This window comes from Micropterus salmoides, unplaced genomic scaffold (assembly GCF_014851395.1).
Source record: "Micropterus salmoides isolate LMB-PRFRI ecotype aquatic unplaced genomic scaffold, ASM1485139v1 Ms_hic_scaffold_19, whole genome shotgun sequence".
NCBI classification, from domain to species: domain Eukaryota; kingdom Metazoa; phylum Chordata; class Actinopteri; order Centrarchiformes; family Centrarchidae; genus Micropterus; species Micropterus salmoides.
The window spans coordinates 21,887,812-21,908,519 of NW_024041039.1; the positions used below are offsets into that span (position 1 = coordinate 21,887,812).

Below are 20,708 nucleotides of genomic sequence, written 5' to 3' on the forward strand. Positions count from 1 at the left end.
CTGTTGACACCTTGACAGGCTGGGTCTTCTCCATTGCCATGATGGGCTCACTGGGAGTCAGACCTTTGAGGGCGTACAGGCTAATCTCATACTCAGTCTCAGGGGAAAGGTCACGGATATTGATGGATGTCTGCGTGGGCCCATGTACAGCTCTTGGCGTTTCATTCCAGGTAGCATGGGGATGAGCGTGACCTTGTAGCCTGTGATGTCACCCACGGAGGGATCCCATGTCACCCTCATTGACTTGGAGGCAATTTCTGTGACCTGCAGGTTAGAAGCTGGCTCTACCACTGAGGGAAAAATGCAGGCAATGTATTATTACATGAGCTTTCAACATGCATTTAGTGTCAAAATGTTTGCTGGGCTGCGGATTAACAATGCCAGCACTTCCTATTAGGAAGATTTTGTGTCAAAAACACAGAACCCAATGTACCAAAACACATTTGGTCAAGATTTCTTTAACTTACTTTCTTCTCCGCTAACCAGATAGCTGAGCTGCTCATCAACACCGGAGCACACCTCTGTGATGATCTTTTTCTGTACCTCTTGGATCATGTCAAAGTTGGGTACATTGTACACATGTTTGCTGTGAGGCGTGGAGGCAATTTCCTTTAGCTCATCCTCATCTGCTCCTTTGATACCTGAATGGAAAATGTGAAGCACAAGAACATCAACTCACATGTTCTTTACTCAGCGGCTGCAACGCAGATCTGTTGATGGTTTTAGAGTATTGCGTTTGTTAGAAAAAAACAAAAGTACTTGACCTCACACCAAATTCAAAAATGGATATTCCGATCAATGGAAAATCAAATGGTTTCCAAGAACAGGCAGACTTTTACATGGGAGAGCACTATTCAACAAAACACTGAATAATAAACCATACCTAGGACAAATATTTCCACTCCAATGTTCCTAAGCCTTTTAGCATACTCCTCCACTGGGTCCTGGGATTTTCCATCAGTGATGATCATGGCTACCTTAGGAAAAGCTTTCCTGGATCCACCTGCCTCCGTAAAGATGTTTTGCAGCAGGTAATCTATGGCGTCACCTTGAGACATAAATGTACAAGTATTTTTAAATTTGTCAGGCATTCTTGCATCCATACTCTTACATCACATATTATCACATAAAACTACTTCAAGGTCAGATTCCAATTTGAAGGGATTTCCACATTTTAATGTTTAACATAAAATGGACACCAACAACCACGCAAAGCCATTTTCTCTCAATGACAGCATAGTACAAATTACAAATGAAAACCTATGATAAACATCTTACCTGTCATAGTATTGCCCCCTTTGTATGGCAGGGAGTTGATGGCTTGGAGCAGGTCTCCTCTTCTGTTGTAACGGGTGAGGGGGAACTCTGTGCGGGTGTCTGTACTGTACTGAACCACGGCCACCCGGGTCTTATCCTCGCCAATGTCGAAGGCCCCTGCCAGGGAGCTTATGAAACTACGGATGTGCTTAAAGTTTTCTCTACCAACACTCCATGAACCGTCCACCAGAAAAACCAAATCTGCTATTGCGCTGACCGAACATTCTGGGGAAAGACAATGGAGAATTAAGAGTCAGTCAGGAACAGATCCACTTAAAAATGTATATAGCATGCTATGATTGATCCAGATCAGGAAAGGTTTTAGTACCAGTTAGTGACTGGAGTAAAAACTTAAAACCACATCCTTATGTCTCAAATAAAACAGATTTCCAAGCCAGAAAAGTGCCAATTAAGGTATGGCAGCAAGCGCTTGGTCTTGAAACAATATTATACACTGGCCCATTTCTTCTCCTGTCTGTCTAAATAAAACAAAATATTTGACAGTTAGCTGGAAGGCTCATAGATATGCATTCTGACATCAAAGGAAATATCAGCCATTGCCAAACAGTGGGCTGGTATAGTCATTCCAGCAGACAGACAGAGTCAAAAATGTGGCTTATAGACTAAACATTTAGTAGGTTTCACAAACCATGCTCATTTTTATACTTTCAAATCCTACGGGGGCTTTAAATCATAGATGAAATTTTCTGGAACATTTATTTAGATGACTCTATTGAAATAATTGGCAGGGCTTATGTGGGTGGACTTTAATCCTCATTCCCCTAGGTCTCATTGACTCTAAATTCTGTTCCTCACATCTCCTAAGCCTCTCTCTTAAAAGGACATTTTTCTTTTCTCAAAATTCCCTGAACTAATGATGAAAATGATGGCAAACTAGGGGCTTAGTCAAACAATTTGGGTGGTTCTGAGAGTGAAAGAGTGCTTAACCATGAATAAGGGTTTAGGAGAATCTGGAAGTGTGGGTATAGTTTCCAGAATAATCAACTGGTGGGGGGAAAGTGAGCATGTCCTCATGTAAATCCACACAGATTGGTCTCATGACATGAGCAGAGGAGTTTGGCGTCAGATTAAGAACTGCAATCCTTGCCACATCTTTTAACAGTTTAAGGGACAGCATTTGCCCATAGGTGGCACAATGAATACATCATTGCTTGACAACCCCCTTCTGCTCCCCTCCACTCCATGACGCATTACAGAACCCATGTCTCCTAGCTTCAAGCCTTCCTTTCCTTTTTTATTAATGTGCCAACTGGTTTTAATTATAAAGAAACTATGTGTGCTCTCCTAGTCACTGTCAGATCCCTGCCTGCTTACCATGTGACAACCCCAACAGAAGGTAAAATGTACGCCTGATGAAATTATTCCATGGGGGAAAAAATATTATGATGACAGTCATGAAGGGAAAAAATTATATTTAAAAAAAAACTGGAAAGCCATGTGGAGGACAGGCCCTGTTCAGATTTTGGTTGACACTACAGTAAACATACTCACTGATTGCATCTGACTGTGGCCTCCTGACATGTCCGCTGGTGTTACTGGACTGGACTGAAACACAGGAAACACTTGGTGAGTTAGCACCGCACATTGCCACCCCCTTCCCTCACTGTGTGCTTTTTCACAGCGGAAAAAGGCAAGAAATTCAACACATCATAAAAGCTGGCTGACAGGATCAAAACCACATGCACACAAACACATATCTTTATGCTGCATTAGCTATAAACAGGGAGTAATTCAAGAGACAGTAAACAGATGTGATTTCTGCCTACTTTCCGTTGTCACATGTGGCTAGATGAAAATGCTACACGGAAAAAGTTATACTCTTATCAAGTTTTTTTTAAATGAACCCCTGTGCAATGTGTACTTACTGGTCAGTTGTCCAAAGATGGGAATGCTCTCCTCTGACCCATAATAGGAGTTTATGGACACTGAGTAGTCCAGATCAGGGGTTAAGTTAGTGATTGAGGTTGTAGTTGCATATGCATCGAGGGTAAAGTCTCTGACTGGTTCATCTAGGAGAAGGAAGTTAAAAGTAAATCAGTTGTGAGGTTGCATTGTTTGTATATGCTGCCGGGTTTAGATCACCAACATACTTTAAGTGTTGACTCCATACTGACCTGCATCTGATACAATTTGTATTCTGAAGCCCTCTATCCTTGACGAGGGTCTTGTCCATGACATGTCCACTGAGTTTTCATTTAGAATTTTAAATTTCAAGTCTGAGGGGGGTTCCACTGCAAATAAGACACAAAACACTGTTAAATCACAACAAACATAAAAATATGTATGGATTTGGTTATATTTATGATCAAATCAAAGTAAGCCATTTTCAATCAAGCATTCACAATGATCCCAACGACAAACGCTTCATGATTGAAGTGGACTGTTCATTGTTGGGGACAGACATATAGCACTGACGTTCCATTTGTGAGGGTGACAAGTAAGGAACACGTGACAACATTGAAGAAGTGTGAGAAGCCATTTTGGAGTAAAATGGCATTTGTTTGAGTTGCTCAACCAAGATGGCCAGCAGCTCAAGCACTGGCATACACAACATGTGCACGACTCCGTGCAAACTCTACCAAAGTGCAAACATTGAGTGAACCATCCAACACATGCTGAGTGCAATCATTACAATGCATGCCCCAACCACCTACTAAACTGCTTTTATGATGGAGTTGATCTCACCATTACAAGAACACAATGACTTCATTCTCAAGTTACTGATTATACAATGGAATCAAGGTTGCCATGTAGTTGCTGAAGTAACTCTTGACAAAATTGAACACCATATGTTATATATACATTGTATATAAACATATTTCAAACAAGAAAAGTAGTTTGTGGTTTATTTGGTTAAAACTCTTTACACAAGTGAGTGGCACACATCCATTGCAAACCTTTAAAAAAGAATACACAATTTGTCGCCACAGACGTTTGTGTACTTTTTCATTGGCAGCATAATGCATAAGAAGACAAAATTACTCTAGACACTCAAAAGACTGTTCAGATGTACTATAAAAGAGAAAGTGTGTAAATTAAAATAAATACGGAAAAACATATACAGTGTGACAAGACCACGCGCCTATACACTTGACTTGATCACAGCGTCATGCATCATGTACATGAGAAAGTTGTTTGGCTGAACAACTTTGATTAACTGGATGGAAATTTCCATGTACAGTTGGGACCACACAGACAGAGATGACGAACATATTTTAAAATGATATTCTTTCTTACAGCTTCTAGGCTACCATTAGAGGAAAAGGGCCAATGTTAATTAGCAGATATGTGTTAACATTTACATGCATAAAAGTAATATCAAAGTATATTAAGAGTTTTATTTAACAGTGCCAAATTACCTTTTTTGTTAACCAAGTTATTCAGTGTCATACAGTTAGTTTTAGTCTCCTCTCTTTTTTAATTTCTACATTCATTAAACTAAACGAAATTTGTGTTATGTTTCATGCGACTCGGCTCAAGAAGTTATCATATAGCAAATTAGTGTTTGATGACAGCAATTCTTCATAGTGACACAATGAACAGCTGAAAGACAGTAGGGAAGATATAATGAATTGTGAGAAAATTAATGAAGTTAGTATGACGTAGTGATGGGCCAAGCCCTAATGTATCCGCAGTGGTAACAGTGGTAGAATACCATGGTGTAAGGTAAGTGAGTATGCATTAGACTGTAAGGCAACAGTAAGGAGCTTTGCCATGTGGGTGCATGCTAGCTGTTAAGTAAGAACAAGAGTGGCGTGGGAGGCAAGAATATCATTGTAAAATACACTTTGAGGAGGAAGCCATAGCTTGGGACACACTGAATGCACAGGCAGATGACAAACAAGAGCCCATCAAATAATTAAAAACTGGGATTGGAGGATCACCAACCTGGCATATCAACTCAAGGAGCCCCGATGGACTGCGTTCCCCCTGATTTCTCCGCGAGTACTCATCTCCAACACCAAATGGAGATGCGTATGGAAGTGTGTGTGTGCGTGTGTGCGTGTGTGTGTGTGTGTGTGTGTGTGTGTGTGTGTGTGTGTGTAGGAGTGGTAGCAAAGCGATGGATGGTGGATTGAAATTCAGATAAAAAGTTTCAGGAGGGTCTTCACTTTCACAAGTAATGCACCTGCCAATCTCCAGGTTTGTTCGCGGCAAGATGGTGTGAGGATGTCGTTTGAATTTGTTACAATTTCTTTTACCATATGTCCTCCTGTTTTGAAAATATACTTGAGGAACAATGGTGGGTTTGTCAAAATAACAATCTCTGGTATTTCTTTTGGACCTTGTGGTTGCTCTTGTTATTTGGATGACTGTCCCATCAGTTACTAATAAAGGACACCTCTGGCTCCCAGGGGCCAGAGTCTGGCTACTGTTCTGTTAGTAACCTCAGTCTCCAGCCAGCCAGCTATCCTGGCCTGAGCTACTGCCAGGAGGAGAGACCAAAAAGAGGAGGAAAGAACACCGACTCTCCCAAAGAGGCAGGACAGATGCCAAAGTAATTTCACAACATGTGCTGACATTAAACATTACTGCATATTAACTTTCCATATGTATTGCAACTCAGCATTTTTGCAAATGCCCACAAAGAAGCCCTAGAAAGGCTCTTTGTCTTTGTGCTGTCTGAGGATTAATTTGCTATTCTCGTATTTCATCTTTCCATTCCGTTGGTGGAGATATGTGAGAGTAGACATTACTCCTCTCACCCCGCCAGAGAGCTTTCAAAGGGAAAAAATCAGAGGGTTTCCATACCATATTTCCATATTTGCCATTATTTTGGACTGATATGTTTGAATATAAAATTACTTTGAGTCATTTGCTGTCAAAACTACTGACAGATTGTTAACAATCAATGACATGCTAGCTCTTGTGACATGTACAGGAAAAAGCATTTAATAGCTACTAAAACAGTAATATATAAGCACAAAACCAGAGTTGGGAAGAAAAAGTTATTCAGTATGGCACTTAAATACAGTTTCTACCAATAAAATTACAATACTGCCTCTGTAATGAAACACTGTGAAAAGGACAACTCTTCTGAATGGGTACTTTCACTTTTGTTCCTTATAGTAAATGCATTATACATTTTTTGCACAATTGTTTTACACATTTTTATTGTTGAATGCAAATGAAACCTTTTGATATATTTTAATTATTGTACCCTACTACTTCAGTGTTGTTGTGTAAGTAATTTAACAACTTAAAACACTGTACTGCTGCACTCCACTCTACATCCATCCTACAACCATTGCAGAGAAATTTACACAGGTTTAAAAGGTTCTACTACAACCTCTGCATAATCATAATAACTTAAAAATATGGGATCTCTCATTTCACTGCCTACTTACCAGGAACATGGCAATCTTCCATATTTTGCTTTGGAAAAAGTGCAGAAACTTGCTATCATAAAACTGAAACAGCAACAGCTCTGCTAAAACATGGATGGGGAAACATTTACCCATGAAATTACCTTTGTTCTACTCGGTGCCCTGCTGTTAAATGTATTTAATTAGAAATTAAATAAACCTTAGTATGCTTTGCCAAATCTGAATGAGAAAATTGCTTTTGAAGTATTGGTTTAAACCATATAAATGACAGCCTAAATACAAGAAAATGAGATCTGGATTTGGATTTTACATCACAGCCTGTAATGAGTCCTGACAGATAAATACGCTGCGAATGAGGGTAAAAAGCATAACAATCATCAAGAAATCAGTCAGTCATCCAAAAGTCACATAGTCAAATAGCATACACATGAAACAAGAATGACTTTATTCAGTATATTAATACAAAGAGTTCAGTGTCTATGTGATGACTCTGACATTAAAAGAATAATCCCTGTAACACAGACAACCAATGGAGATATACAGATGAAAGAAGAGAAGCAGGAGATAAAGAGACAGAGTGGGGTAGTGTATGTTAAGTGGAAAGAGGCCAGGTGGTTTCGTTTACCTTGAGCATCTACGGAGGATAACAGCGCTGCAACAAAGGCAGCAGTGGCCAGAGACAGCCCTATCTTCATGTTTGGCCCTTAGGGTCAGCAGCACATCAACCAGTCTGAGGACAAAGACAAAAAATGTGTTGAAGCTGCAGATCCATGACAGGGCTCACGTTGTCAATGTGGTGTAAATATGAGTATGAGCTGAAGAATGGCTAGATTGCTAACTAAAATAATGTATAGCCTATATGCAACATGCGCAGTGGACCCAAATGCTCTCCTGAATTATGTTTGTATTTTCAATACAGACTCAATATTGATAGTTCTTATTATTTAATCATTGCTTTCCCTTATGACAAAAACCGCAAGATCAATCTCCCTTACTCAACAATTGACACACCTTGCTGCCTCCAGTTGATGCCCATATCCTGAGGTGGGTACTTAAGGTTGACTGATTATTTAGTAATGAGGGACTGAAAAAACATTTTAACATCGACCTAATCCTCATTTGTGTAATTTGGAAAACCCATTACCCTCTAGCTGTCCTGATCATTTTGGTGGCTCGCTGTGCAGCTCACAATATTTTGTCTTACCTATGGTTCTCACTTACTTTAGCCCTACAGGGTGACCTTATAATGTCCATTGGTCTACCTTATAAGGTCACTCAGTCTGTGATATCATAAGTACTGGTATTGTTGATGCATTTGAATGTATTAACTATTATCTTAATTCTATTACTGCATCTTGATTGCAGTCCCTTTTGTAGGATTCACATACGTTTGTATCTCAAAATTGCCTTCCTAATTTCTCTAATTCGTTTAGACTAGATTTGTTTCTTTAGATTCAATAATGGACATTAATGGCTTTTACATGGACTCGCCTCACTCTGTAAATAGATTGCTGAGGAATATTAGTCCATCTTAAATTGTATAATCTCATGCGTTGTAGTTTCTCTTTTTTACTAAAAGATAAGTAGACCACACGCTAGGCACTAGGCTCAACTCAGCTTCCATAGCCTAATCTTTACCGCAGACTGTGCGCCCCTCCTGGTGCACAAGCACGAAAACTGCAGCTACAGGGAAAGCCGAAATTAGACCACTTGGCCCTTCGGATACATATGGGTCTCATCTAATTACAATGAGCAAATTACCCATAAAGCCCAATAGCTATGCCTGCCTTGCTACTGGAACAATGCGTGGATATCTTACAGTGACTGCTTTACTCAAAGGAAATCTTTGAGTCTGTCGCTGCATTTCCATTCAATTCAGTTCAACAACGTGATTGAGCTCTAATCTTGAAAAATCTTATCTAAAAAAAAAACACTGCTGAAAAAGTTTTTAATATTTAGGTGTCTCAAAAGCGTTCATCTCTGAAAAAAAAACCCCAAATAAATGGCAGAACGTACCGCAAAAACGCTATTCTCTCATATTTAGTTAAATACAAATTAATTATTTCAATTTTTTAAACAGCAAAATAATTCATTTTTAACAAATGAAAGTCAGTCCACTCACCTATTCAAAAAATGAACCGACCAAATTTTAGAGCAGCCTACTTGAAGCCTCCCCTTCTGGAAAGTAAGAGAAAAACTTCAGGAGCTGCGGCTGGCCCCCTCTCTCCTCTCTGTGGCTACTGGAAGCTCCGCCAGCAGATGTCCAAGAAGGAAAAGCCTCTTTCCAAGTGGGAAGAATCTTTCTACCATCGGCTACTTAATATGGGGGGCAGTTCCCAACTCTCAGTTTACCATCATATGGGCCTCTTACGAAACCTCCGCCTGTCAGTTGATGTATGTCCCCCACTAAGACCGGTCAACTGTTTGGAAATTACATTTTTCCCTGCATTCCTTTGGTCTGGTGATTTAATGAGTTTCCAGTGCCAATGTAACTTTACAGCAGGGGCACAGTTGGCCAGACAACACTGAGAGGGGAAGTGTTTTATATGCGCAACAGGCAACCTTATGCAATTTATTTACTTACATGTCAACTGTAGTAGAAAGAAAAAGTAGAATTTTTTTCGCTTCCTAAAAAGAAATCTCTTGGCTCTTGAGATCATAAAGTGGCTATTACTCATAATGCGTCCTATATGCTTAAAGAAAAAAAACAACTCTAGGCCTACTCATATTATCACGTTTATTTCATAAGTTTATTTATAATTTGTGAATCAATGGAAAATTAACCTTTGACGGAAAATAAGTATTTCAGAAACAGTCTCCTCTGCTACTCACTGCCAGGGAGCGCCCCTCTGACTGGTTGGTTTTTGGTGCCCTCTCCTGCTCAAACCAAGGACCTACACTATAAAAAAGTTTGGACTGGTGTGAAAAACCCCAATCTTGCTGGATTTAAATATTTCACTTTCAGCTGGCCTGCAGTCTCCTGCTAAACTCAGATTCAGGGTGAAGAAAAATAAAGGGGTCTTGATATATTTCTTTAAACATATAAGCTCAATTTAGCTTGCAGCTAAATGTACCAAACAAATTGACACAATCTCAAGAGAAGTATACTTTTATTACTATTTGCAGCTCATGATTTGTACAATCAATAATTATTTCAAACATTAAAAATATATTTATATTACTGATAGGACAAACAATTTCCCAGATTACAAATCTGCACAACAGAGTAGATGAATTTAATACAGCATGTGCATGATTGTTTCATGAGTTGACAAAGTCCAATTTGCCAGTCCTGCTTCACTGTGCCTTCTTGGGCATTGCAGCACTAAACAGCTCATACACAACATATCCACTCCCTGTGAAGAGATCAGACATGAATTACAGATGTGACGGGGATACAACACCAGCTAATTATCCTGACTTCAAACAACCCTTGATGATGCATCATCAAATCACAGTCATTTTACTTTCAAAGTCAGCTTCAGTAATAACATTGGGGTCAAGTCACGGGTATGAAATGTGTTTTATTCAAAAGACAGACTGAGACATAAGGGAGTGAGCCTGACTCATTGAATCTCAGACAAATCCTGACATACCAAACACAGTGAGAGTCATTGTGGCTCTGTAGAGCAGAGCGTCCTTTGACCCGCCCTTCAGATGGATCGGTATACCGTTGTTCTCCTGTTCAAAGAGCAAAGAATGAAGGCATGTAAATACATAATAACACAGTACTACTTTGTATGTTTGCTTTCTATGGTATTACAATTTTTGTAGAGCTCATCTCTGGTTAACCGTAGCAATAAAGCAGTGCTTGCTCTGGGATTTAGAAGCGAGGGTAAGCCATTTGTCAACTATGGCTACAGTCATTTCTAGCGCTATGCAAGGATCAGCAAAGTCTGCCACATTGGAACGTTGATTTTGCAATGTCTTTTTCACTAGCAGCTTGCAAGCATAATTAGTGTAACGCCAGCCCCAGCTACAATCAACGGTCATTTAAACATTGTAGGGGGAAGATCCTCCGATACTTATCTGTCAGGCTACAGAGACGATAAAATTAGATTCTGTCTCCAGAACCTGGGAATAAAAGTAGAGTAACTTAACAATTACCATAGTGACTTAAACATTATCAGTTAAAAAATCTCATTCTTTGTCTCACTTTAACCACTAGCAAATGAAAACAAGGTCAAACGGGCACAAAGTTACTTTAAAAAAGGTATGACAAGAGGTCCTACACACCTTGTGATTTCACCTCAGACAATAACGCTTCTCAAATCAGACATACTGTTTAGGTTAAGGGATACATATTTAAACATTTCACTTCCCAATCTATGGTATAACTTTTGCTCAAGCATGTCACTCCAAGTGTCAAAAAGCAAGTTCTTTATAAGACTAGACTGCTCCTGTGGCTTCCAGAAGTAACACAGCCTCTGAAACACTGTTACAAAGATCTGATGGGATACCAATGGGATTATACTTTTACAGAGTTTAACCCTACCTGAAACTGTTTTTGTTTGACCTTCACAGTGTTATCAACCCGTCTGGGTGCACTGCCAGTGATGGTCCGCCTGGAAAGCTGTCGAAGTCCCTGGTGGTACAAGTATTTAACTGAGGATGTTACAGTTTAAACAGTTATAATTCAAGCATGGGAGACAGTGGATCATGATGTAAACTAATTAGCACTGAGACAGCATGAGAAATTGAAATGACACAATACACACCAAGTGTCGTTAAGCAACACAACGTTAACAAAGCTTCTTTGACAGCTCAGCAAGCAGACTTCAACTTCAGTGGCTACAATTTCTGTAGCCACTGAACCACTTTGAAGACAGTGTGCTAAAAAAAAAAAAATACACTGCTCAAAAAAAATTAAGGGAACACTAAAATTACATCCTAGATCTGAATGAATGAAATAATCTCATTAAATACTCCTTTCTTAACATAGCTGAATGTGCTGACAACAAAATCACACAAAACTTATCAATGGAAATCAAATTTATCAACCCATGGAGGTCTGGATTTGGAGTCACACTCAAAATAGTGGAAAACCACACTACAGGCCGATCCAACTTTGATGTAATGTCCTTACATCAACAAGTCAAAATGAGGCTCAGTAGTGTCTGTGGCCTCCACGTGCCTGTATGACCTCCCTACAACGCCTGGGCATGCTCCTGATGAGGTGGCGGATGGTCTCCTGAGGGATCTCCTCCAGACCTGGACTAAAGCATCCACCAACTCCCGGACAGTCTGTGGTGCAATGTGTCGTTGGTGGAGCGAGACATGATGTCCCAGATGTGCTCCATTGGATTCAGGTCTGGGGAACGGGCGGGCCAGTCTATAGCATCAATGCCTTCCTCTTGCAGGAACTGCTGACACACTCCAGCCACATGAGGTCTAGCATTGTCTTGCATTAGGAGGAACCCAGGGCCAACCACACCAGCATATGGTCTCACAAGGCGTCTGAGGATCTCATCTCGGTACCTAATGGCAGTCAGGCTACCTCTGGCGAGCACATGGAGGGCTGTGCGGCCCCCCAAAGAAATGCCACCCGACACCATTACTGACCCACCGCCAAACCGGTCATGCTGGAGGATGTTGCAGGCAGCAGAACGTTCTCCACGGTGTCTCCAGACAGTGGCGAATTTGCCAATCTTGGTGTTCTCTGGCAAATGCTAAACGTCCTGCACGGTGTTGGGCTGTAAGCACAAACCCCACCTGTGGACGTCGGGCCCTCATACCACCCTCATGGAGTCTGTTTCTGACCATTTGAGCAGACACATGCACATTTGTGGCCTGCTGGAGGTCATTTTGCAGGGCTCTGGCAGTGCTCCTCCTGCTCCTCCTTGCACAAAGGCGGAGGTAGTGGTCCTGCTGCTGGGTTGTTGCCCTCCTACAGCCTCCTCCACGTCTCCTGATGTACTGGCCTGTCTCCTGGTAGCGCCTCCATGCTCTGGACACTACACTGACAGACGCAGCAAACCTTCTTGCCACAGCTCGCATTGATGTGCCATCCTGGATGAGCTGCACTACCTGAGCCACTTGTGAGGGTTGTAGACTCCGTCTCATGCTACCACTAGAGTGAAAGCACCGCCAGCATCCAAAAGTGACCAAAACACCAGCCAGGAAGCATAGGAACTGAGAAGTGGTCTGTGGTCACCACCTGCAGAACCACTCCTTTATTGGGGGTGTCTTGCTAATTTCCACCTGTTGTCTATTCCATTTTCACAACAGCATGTGAAACTGATTGTCAATCAGTGTTGCTTCCTAAGTGGCCAGTTTGATTTCACAGGACTGTGACTGACTTGGAGTTACATTGTGTTGTTTAAGTGTTCCCTTTATGTTTTTTGAGCAGTGTAGTTCCTTGTTTGAAAAGGTTTCATACTGGTACTAAAATCCTGACATCTGCTGGCCAATCCTACGTATTGCATTTGTATGATTAGGGTGAAATGCCAAGACTCAAGTCAAAACAGAGATCACATCACTGCTGTCACGTTTGATTATTTAGAATAATAAAAGGTGGTTCTTGGTTTGGCAAAATGTTTAAAGTTGCCTGTTGGATCAAAAGGCATGGATAAATGGATGGCCATCATCCCGATAAAATTATGATTTCTTGGTTTCATAATTGTTACTTATATTCAATAAGTTTACTTACAACTAAAGTTACTCTTACGTGAAACTTTAACAGTTACCTTTCTTATTCTCAAAATTCTCCGTCTTCTCAACATATTCACTTTCACCTTGTTAGGGCGACAGTTTTATGTGGCAGTACAGTTGGATAAGGACGTCGCGTGTGTGATACGGACTCAACAAAAAAACACACGACCACTAAGTGCAAGGCGTTCGTGGTGGTCGTTTTTTTGTTGAGTTGAAGCGAAGCAATCGATACACATTAAAAAAGGTCGAAACTTTCGTGCATCATTAACGTCACTAGCGGTAACGAACTTCAACCTGACTCACTAATGCTCGACTTGTTCCTTAACCTACCAGGTATTAGCTGGCGTCCTGCGAAAGAGGGCGACTGTGTTAAAGTTATGACGTTAAACACGCAATAACATATTATAACGAGAATAACACAAGTATTTATTACATTAAATAACTTCAATTCATGGTAAGACGTAGCTGCCGACGTAAGTTAGCTAGGTTAGTTTGAAGAGTTTAGCTAGGTAACTTACCGTTAACGTTACGTTAATCATAACGTTAATCAGAAACTAAGCTAGCCAACATTTACAACTATTACACCACAGTAACACTTAAATGAAAAAACTGGAACGTTTTATGCTAAATGCAACAGATTAAACGGCTCTCTTACCATAAATTGTCTGTACATTTTGGCAAACTTGTGTGTTAGGGTAAGCTAAAGGAACAGCACAAGGACGGACACTGACAGCATGACTTCCCACAATCCCTTGGTGGGCCTGTCATATCCGGTCGCGTGAGATTGTTATTAGTCTTGTTAATAATTCTTAATAAAAAAAAATTACTTTAACAATTTTATGGCGGTAATAAATACAAAATAAAGAAAACATCCACAAAACAGTAGAGGTAGTGCTCTGCAATAATCAGAATCAGAAAATCACAAATGACGCCAGTACAGTCAGGAAGTTGTTTAATTCGACCCTACAAACCTTATAAAACCCATAAATTTATAGTTCAAACAATTTACTTAATATAAATGAATCAGGATCGTAATATTTTAACAGAAGATGAAGTGAAACAAGGGGGAAAATGAACAAACATGACACTTTTAAAGTGCATATCATTTGGTCAACATTGAAGAACGCAGAGATGCTACCCAGAGTTTTAGAGCTGAGAATACTGGATATAGTGGTATAGGTTAACATTATCATTAATAAGCATTAGAGTCTAAATTTAAAAAGATGCCAAATGACTGGCTCAGTCTCTTTATAGAACCAGTCACAACAGTGAGGATCCCCATTTTTGGTACAACTTGTCATGAGTATTCTTGGACTCTCCAAGGATAAAATTCTTCTTGTTACACATCAATGTTTACCATAATAAACGGCACACAAGCAATGACTATGCCATCCTATATTCAAGGTAATCTCAAAGACCACAGAGGTATGTCAATGAAATATAATGGTACATTCATCAGCAGGACATATTACAGTACAGAGTATGGACAAAAACTTGCGTTTAAAATACTTACATCCTTTAATAACTAAGCCATTCGCGAAGCACTGCTAAAATAAAACATACGTTTATAATGTAAAGACAAATAGAAGATAAAAACTTTCTTTTGAAGACAGGACAATGACATTCTCAGCTGCTGACATGAAGGTATGTGCACAGAGACAGACTCTAGCACCAATCTTTTGCCTTAGTTACACTTAAACACAGCTTTTGATGAAACACTTAAGACACTGCTGTCCTTGCACAAACACACAACAGACAATAACACAGACCAGTGTATTCACGGCAAAAAAAATTTAAATAATCTACAAGCGTTCCAGAACGCATCCCCTTGGGTTCATCCATGCATGCAGAGACACGGAAACGCGATACACGAACAGATTAACTTGGAATATCTGCACTGGTGTTACGGGTGTCATATTTATGGTGGATGATGAGCAGAACCACACCCAGGAAGAAGCAGATCGAGCCCACGGTGATGTAGGCAATGCCAAGGAAGGGGTTCTTTCCTCCCATCCAGGAGATGGTACTCAGGATCATGCGCTTGCGACCATCAAAGCTGAGCACTGGGTAATCTGGTGGCATACGGTTAAAGAAAAAGGACCGGAGCTTCTGGATTGAAAAAAAAAGTACATTTGACAACAGGATCAATAAATACACATTTACTACAACTACACATTTACAATGATGTTGCTGCTCTGAGAAAAGTAAAGAGAGATGTACAACGGATCATTTCTGATATCAATACATCCTCCACTATGGCAAATGTACAGTGGCCCTGAGAGCTCAACACTGTAAACAATTTGACAACCCCTGTTTACAAGCTGTGTAACTATCACAGTATATATATTATGAGTGTAAAATCCTGTTACCTGTCCATAACATGTCAACATTACGGTTTGTTCATTTCATCATTACTGTACACCTGCCTACCACAGTATTTATATTTTATAACTTATAAAGTATTTTTTGTCTTAGGTTCTCTCTTTTTACTTGCGTGATTTTCTTTTCACATGCATTTTCTTAAGTTCATACAAATGTATAGTCACCTAAAGCAATAAACTAAGCAATAAACTGTGTCCAAATGTTGGGCATTACATGATCTCAAGGTTTTCATCTGTGTAAAGCGAAAAGTTTAGTCTTGATAGTTTTAGTCACAGCTTGCTCAGAATCATTGCAAAGGTTTGTAAAATCCTGATATAATAAGATCATACCACCATACGAATCTACTGAAAGCCATAAAGTGATTAATTAATTGCTAATCATTGTTTAGGTGCATTCTTTGCTTGTAAATGGTCAACAATGTCACATGGCCAATTTTCAGTTTAGCTCTGTAGAGTAACACTAGTTTTAGTTTACTTGTTGGCTTTAGGAACTTGCATGAACTGTCTGCGCGTGATTCGCAAACTTCTCTATGTGGGGTCTCTTGACAGCAGGCTGACAACAAGCTAAATTCAATTTGTTCAGATATTGACTTGATGTTATTTAGGTGTTTTGTTGTTCACTAAGTTTGGATTTGTCACTGTCTGTAGACAGGATTAGTAAATTTCAAGCCAATCTATGCAATTTAAAATGAGTATGTTTCTACATAATAATCTCACTCTGTGAAGCTTTACATAAGGAATTCCAACCCTACAGCCTTAGGCTAGCTCTAGTTTTGATTGTGCGGTAGATTTTCTGGCTATAATTCAAAGGATACTGTAAGTGATGTCCAAGGCGTAATTGCCACTGGGTAGAGTGGGGATTGTGCTAGACTTCTTCTGGATGATGCGATAGAGCTTGCGAAAGGTAGGCAACGCAGCCGTGCGCATCCACACAATGAAGTCCTCATTGATAAAGCCGTTGTTCTCAGAATCTGTTGGGTCCAACTCGTACACTGGCTTTCTCCAGTTCACTGGCTTATTGGTGCCTGAGAAAGAACAAGACAAAACCAAGCTAGTCACTGCAACTTTAGTGTTTATGAGCCTAAAAGATTCTGTGCACAGTTTGCTAAAATCACCTTGGAAAGCTGCAGTAAGGTTGTTGTTTCCACCAGGATTCCTGAACTTCACGTGCTTGTCTGTCCACCATGCAATGCCTTTCTTTACCAGCGGAATTGCATTTCTGGTGCCATTGGAATCAATATAATACAGCTCCAGAGTGTCTGTAACAGAGAAGCATTACATTGATCATTTCTGCATTAAGGAAGTGCAGCAAATGAGGTGAACTTCTGCAAACTAATGTCAGAGTTTTATTATGTACAGAGCTTTTAATAAGCATTTCAATTGTCAGACTCCAGTTGAATCCATGAGTTGATATACACTGCTGACGAGTTGTTCATCGCGACTGACTTACCATTGAAAAGGCTGTTCGCTATGGCCCCACATGGAGCAATGGGCAGTCCTTCACTTGTACGGTACGGTTCACATTCCTTGCTGGGGTTCTGTAAAAAGCAGCCAGTGTTAAACTGATGCAAAAGGCATGTGTTGAAACCACATGTAATAACAGTACATTTCCAAGGTTATACCTTCAAAGCAGACAGGTCACCATTCAGTTGGCTGTCATCCCTGGACTTCACATAGCGTCTGTGGTTCTGATAGAAGTTGGATAAGCCGTAGTACATAAAGACATTGCTCTGCAGGGAAGGAGAGATTGTGTTACAGACAGAGTATATCAGTAAAGGCTAGGAAGTACATCAGCAAGGTGACGCTCAAATGATTCTTTAGATCATCAGCTCGATTTACATGTTTAAAATATAGGTTTCTTTACGTTTTAAAATGACATGGACAGAGATGGATCCCTGTTTGATTTTAGTTGCTACAAAAATGCATTTATGCTAAATCATAACCTAAATATATGCAATACTTAGTGACACTGGGTTGTCTTAACAGGAAACTGTTGAGATGAAAATGCAGCTGGCTGAGAGCTTTTATATTGAATCAATAAAAGCTTTCTGAAAGTTGCTGCATATTTTAAGAGTAGAATAATCAATGATAATGACGGCTCCAAACAAACCTTGAGTGTTTCTTTGGACTTTAAATAGTTCTTAATGGACATTTAGTGTCAGGAGAGCAGTCTTTTTTTTCTTTTATTGCACTTCAAGCAACACTATCAATTCTGAAGCATGACAAGCATTGGATGCTGGGGGTGGTGATGGCGCATAGATAAGATGCTTGCCTTTGGTGTGGGAGAGACCTGGGTTCGATTCCCACTGTGAGACATCCACCATTGTGTCCCTGAGCAAGACACTTAACCCCTAGTTGCTCCAGTAACTGATAGATAAAATGAATTAATGCGAATGTAAACTGCTGCTCACCTCAAATGGCTGCTTCAATGTGAAGGACAAAGAGCAGACACATGGTGTTGTGCTGTTCCAGCTAAAGTTCTTTGCACAGCTGTAGCATGGATCGGAACTCTCCACACCAGTGTAATCAATCTGAAAATAAGCAGATTAGTTAATAAAAAACAGCAGAATTGAACATATTAAGTACACCCAGCAAAAATAAATACCATTTCATACTGTTTACTCTTCCATATTCATTTACAGTTTTTTCAGGTCATTTTGGAAGCTGTAGTTTTTTGTGTTTGTTTTAGTTTTACCCTAATATTTTACCCTACTGATACCAAGTGGGATGTTACACTAAAAGGGTTTTCTAACAGTATGTCTCCCCTCTGTCATATAAATTTGGTGTAATACTAAAGTGTTTCTAACATTTCGAAGTAACATTAAATGTGTGGACACAATACTAGAAACACTTGTCATTACACTGCAGTACCAATAACTGAAGTCTCCAAATGACCACAAGTTCACACCTTTTTAAAACGGTTTCAACACAACTGAACACTATAACCTTTCATCACAGTGCTGTTATTAGACTGCAGTGGTTTTAGCTCTTCAGCTGCTAGCTACTTTATGAACTGACAACTGAGTATATACGGTCATTTCAACATGGCAAAGTCTGACACTATTCAGAAATATGTCAAGCTAGCTATTAAGGTATCAGCATCACAGCAGTTAAGTTAGCTAACGTTAATTGCACGGCTTACTGTCGCCTTAGTTGCCCCGTTTGAACTGGACTGTGTAGAAAACCCTAGACGAAGCTGGTCCGTAGTGGCTTTAAAGTTAGCTAGTTAAAACACAGGCAGACGGTACCTTGAACTCTTTGATGTTGTTTGATGAAACATACAGGCCGATGCCGATGGGGATGAAGATGAGACCGATTACGAAGAAAGCAGGCAGCACGGTGCCTGCTGTCAGGATGGGCTGCCAGGCTGGTAGTCTCTGCTGCTTGAACGCAGTGTTATCCGGCTTTTTACTTTTCGCTGCCACTGCGCCTCCGTGGTTCGAAGCACCCGAGGGGTGTCCGTCCTCTTCCTTAGCGTTGTAGCTTGACGCCATCATGGCTGCAATCCGCTTCGAGCTAAAATAATCTACTTTAGTTGACAGTCGACAGTTCCTAGTTAATCCTACACGATAAACAAGAGGCGAAACGTCCAGGCAAAGAGAAAAAACTGTCTAAGGGATGAACTGTACCCTCTATATAACTATAATATCTACTCACTGTAGTACCGACTGTATCTGTTTTGTTAATCTCATACAATAGGAAGAAGCCGGAAGCTTCTGAGCCAATAGGATGATGAAACGAAGCAGTGACATCCCCACAGAAAATAAATACGCCCCTTCCTCACATTGTCTGTTGTGCACAAACAGCTGATGCTAAATTAGCAGATCTGACACAGTTTTAAAATTAATTACAAGTATGGAAGCCAAAAAAGGCTGCAAGATTTAAATTAAACACACAATTGGGAAATGTAATTACTACTGCATATTTAATGTAGAAATTTTTACCACTGAATTTATAGCATTCAAATTGCAGGCTATGTTGAGAACCACCATCTGCCTGCCCTGATGTGGTTTGAATGTCCCCCTTTGAAAATTTCAGCAGGTAATTTCAATTTGTGCAAGTTTAAAACGTATATAATAAACGTTTATCATATACTTGTGTCATTTAATATATAAGTGTTCTTAGTGTTCACAAATTACACAAATTATTCAAAAAGTCAAGTTTATTCAGGCACAAAAAATTGAAGATTAACTTAATAAGTAATTTAGCGTAAATGGAATTCAGGTCTTTATCATATAATCCAAAAAGAAGTTAAAATGAGAGACTGGAGACTGAAACAGTAAACAAAAAAGCCCCCAAAAATATAGTTTTATACAGCTTCAAATTACCTTCTGGAGGGGAATTTAAATAACATAAATGCAGATAGATGGTTTTCAAAGCCCAACTATTTCAATGTTATAAATTCAGTTATAAAAGCATGTTGAGGTCTGCGACACCACATCCCCCACTTACAATGCACCAGTCTTGTCTGGACTTGACTTAAATCTAAGATTATTGTGGCTTTTCATATGCGAGCATGCTAGTTTCACCTGATCACAAATGATCAATTAGTAACTGATATTTACTGAAGTTCATAAATTTAAACTAGTATTTTGAGCTTTTGCTTCAATACCTGTGAAATAACAAAGTGAAAAAATTGGGGCTCACATTTAACATTTCCCTTGATCCACGACTGCATTATCCAGTGTAGCATGTGGGAGTAGACCCTGCCTTGAAGATTCAAAGAGTACTCACTCTTTAATGCTGTAAAAGCGTGATTTACTATGGGTACACACATGAAACGAATTTATGAATATGAATTTGATCTGGCCTGTTTGCTAAGTTGAACTAAATTCTGTTGCTGGCATTGCTGCATATTTGTGTTTCTTATTTTCGTACATAAATGAGCATGTCACACTACCCGTTGAAATCACATTTATTTAAAATACTTCAGTACAAATCCTTTACAGAAAAAAAAAATTACATGAAAACAAGTATTTTGACTTATAATTGTGTCCTTATAAGATATTAA

The 20,708-nt window shown here is 39.7% G+C and overlaps 3 protein-coding genes across 3 annotated transcripts in view; all 3 read right to left on the reverse strand.

Moving 5' to 3' along the window:
• LOC119910210 (collagen alpha-1(XII) chain-like) overlaps positions 1-8,965 on the reverse strand; it is a 56,616-nt gene extending 47,651 nt beyond the window's left edge. Inside the window, 10 exon segments of the mRNA XM_038728681.1 lie at positions 1-144; positions 147-290; positions 468-641; positions 884-1,048; positions 1,279-1,542; positions 2,830-2,883; positions 3,204-3,347; positions 3,453-3,569; positions 7,291-7,395; positions 8,788-8,965. Of these exon segments, the coding sequence (XP_038584609.1) occupies positions 1-144; positions 147-290; positions 468-641; positions 884-1,048; positions 1,279-1,542; positions 2,830-2,883; positions 3,204-3,347; positions 3,453-3,569; positions 7,291-7,360 (1,276 nt within the window). The 5' untranslated portion in view covers positions 7,361-7,395; positions 8,788-8,965.
• Positions 8,966-9,758: 793 nt separating this feature from the next.
• Positions 9,759-14,089, reverse strand: LOC119910700 (cytochrome c oxidase subunit 7A2, mitochondrial-like). Its single transcript, XM_038729430.1, has 4 exons — positions 13,972-14,089; positions 11,161-11,250; positions 10,262-10,346; positions 9,759-10,021 (listed from the first exon to the last, which is right to left on the reverse strand). Exons 1-4 carry the CDS (start codon positions 13,987-13,989, stop codon positions 9,963-9,965), a joined length of 252 nt encoding a protein of 83 aa, XP_038585358.1. The 5' UTR covers positions 13,990-14,089; the 3' UTR covers positions 9,759-9,962.
• A 162-nt stretch (positions 14,090-14,251) lies between these two features.
• On the reverse strand, positions 14,252-19,412 carry LOC119910598 (cell cycle control protein 50A-like). The gene is made up of 7 exons (XM_038729312.1): positions 18,946-19,412; positions 18,109-18,228; positions 17,320-17,427; positions 17,148-17,235; positions 16,813-16,956; positions 16,513-16,722; positions 14,252-15,388 (listed from the first exon to the last, which is right to left on the reverse strand). The coding sequence occupies exons 1-7, from the start codon at positions 19,192-19,194 to the stop codon at positions 15,195-15,197; spliced, it is 1,113 nt and encodes a 370-aa protein (XP_038585240.1). The 5' UTR covers positions 19,195-19,412; the 3' UTR covers positions 14,252-15,194.
• Between the last annotated feature and the right edge of the window lie 1,296 nt (positions 19,413-20,708).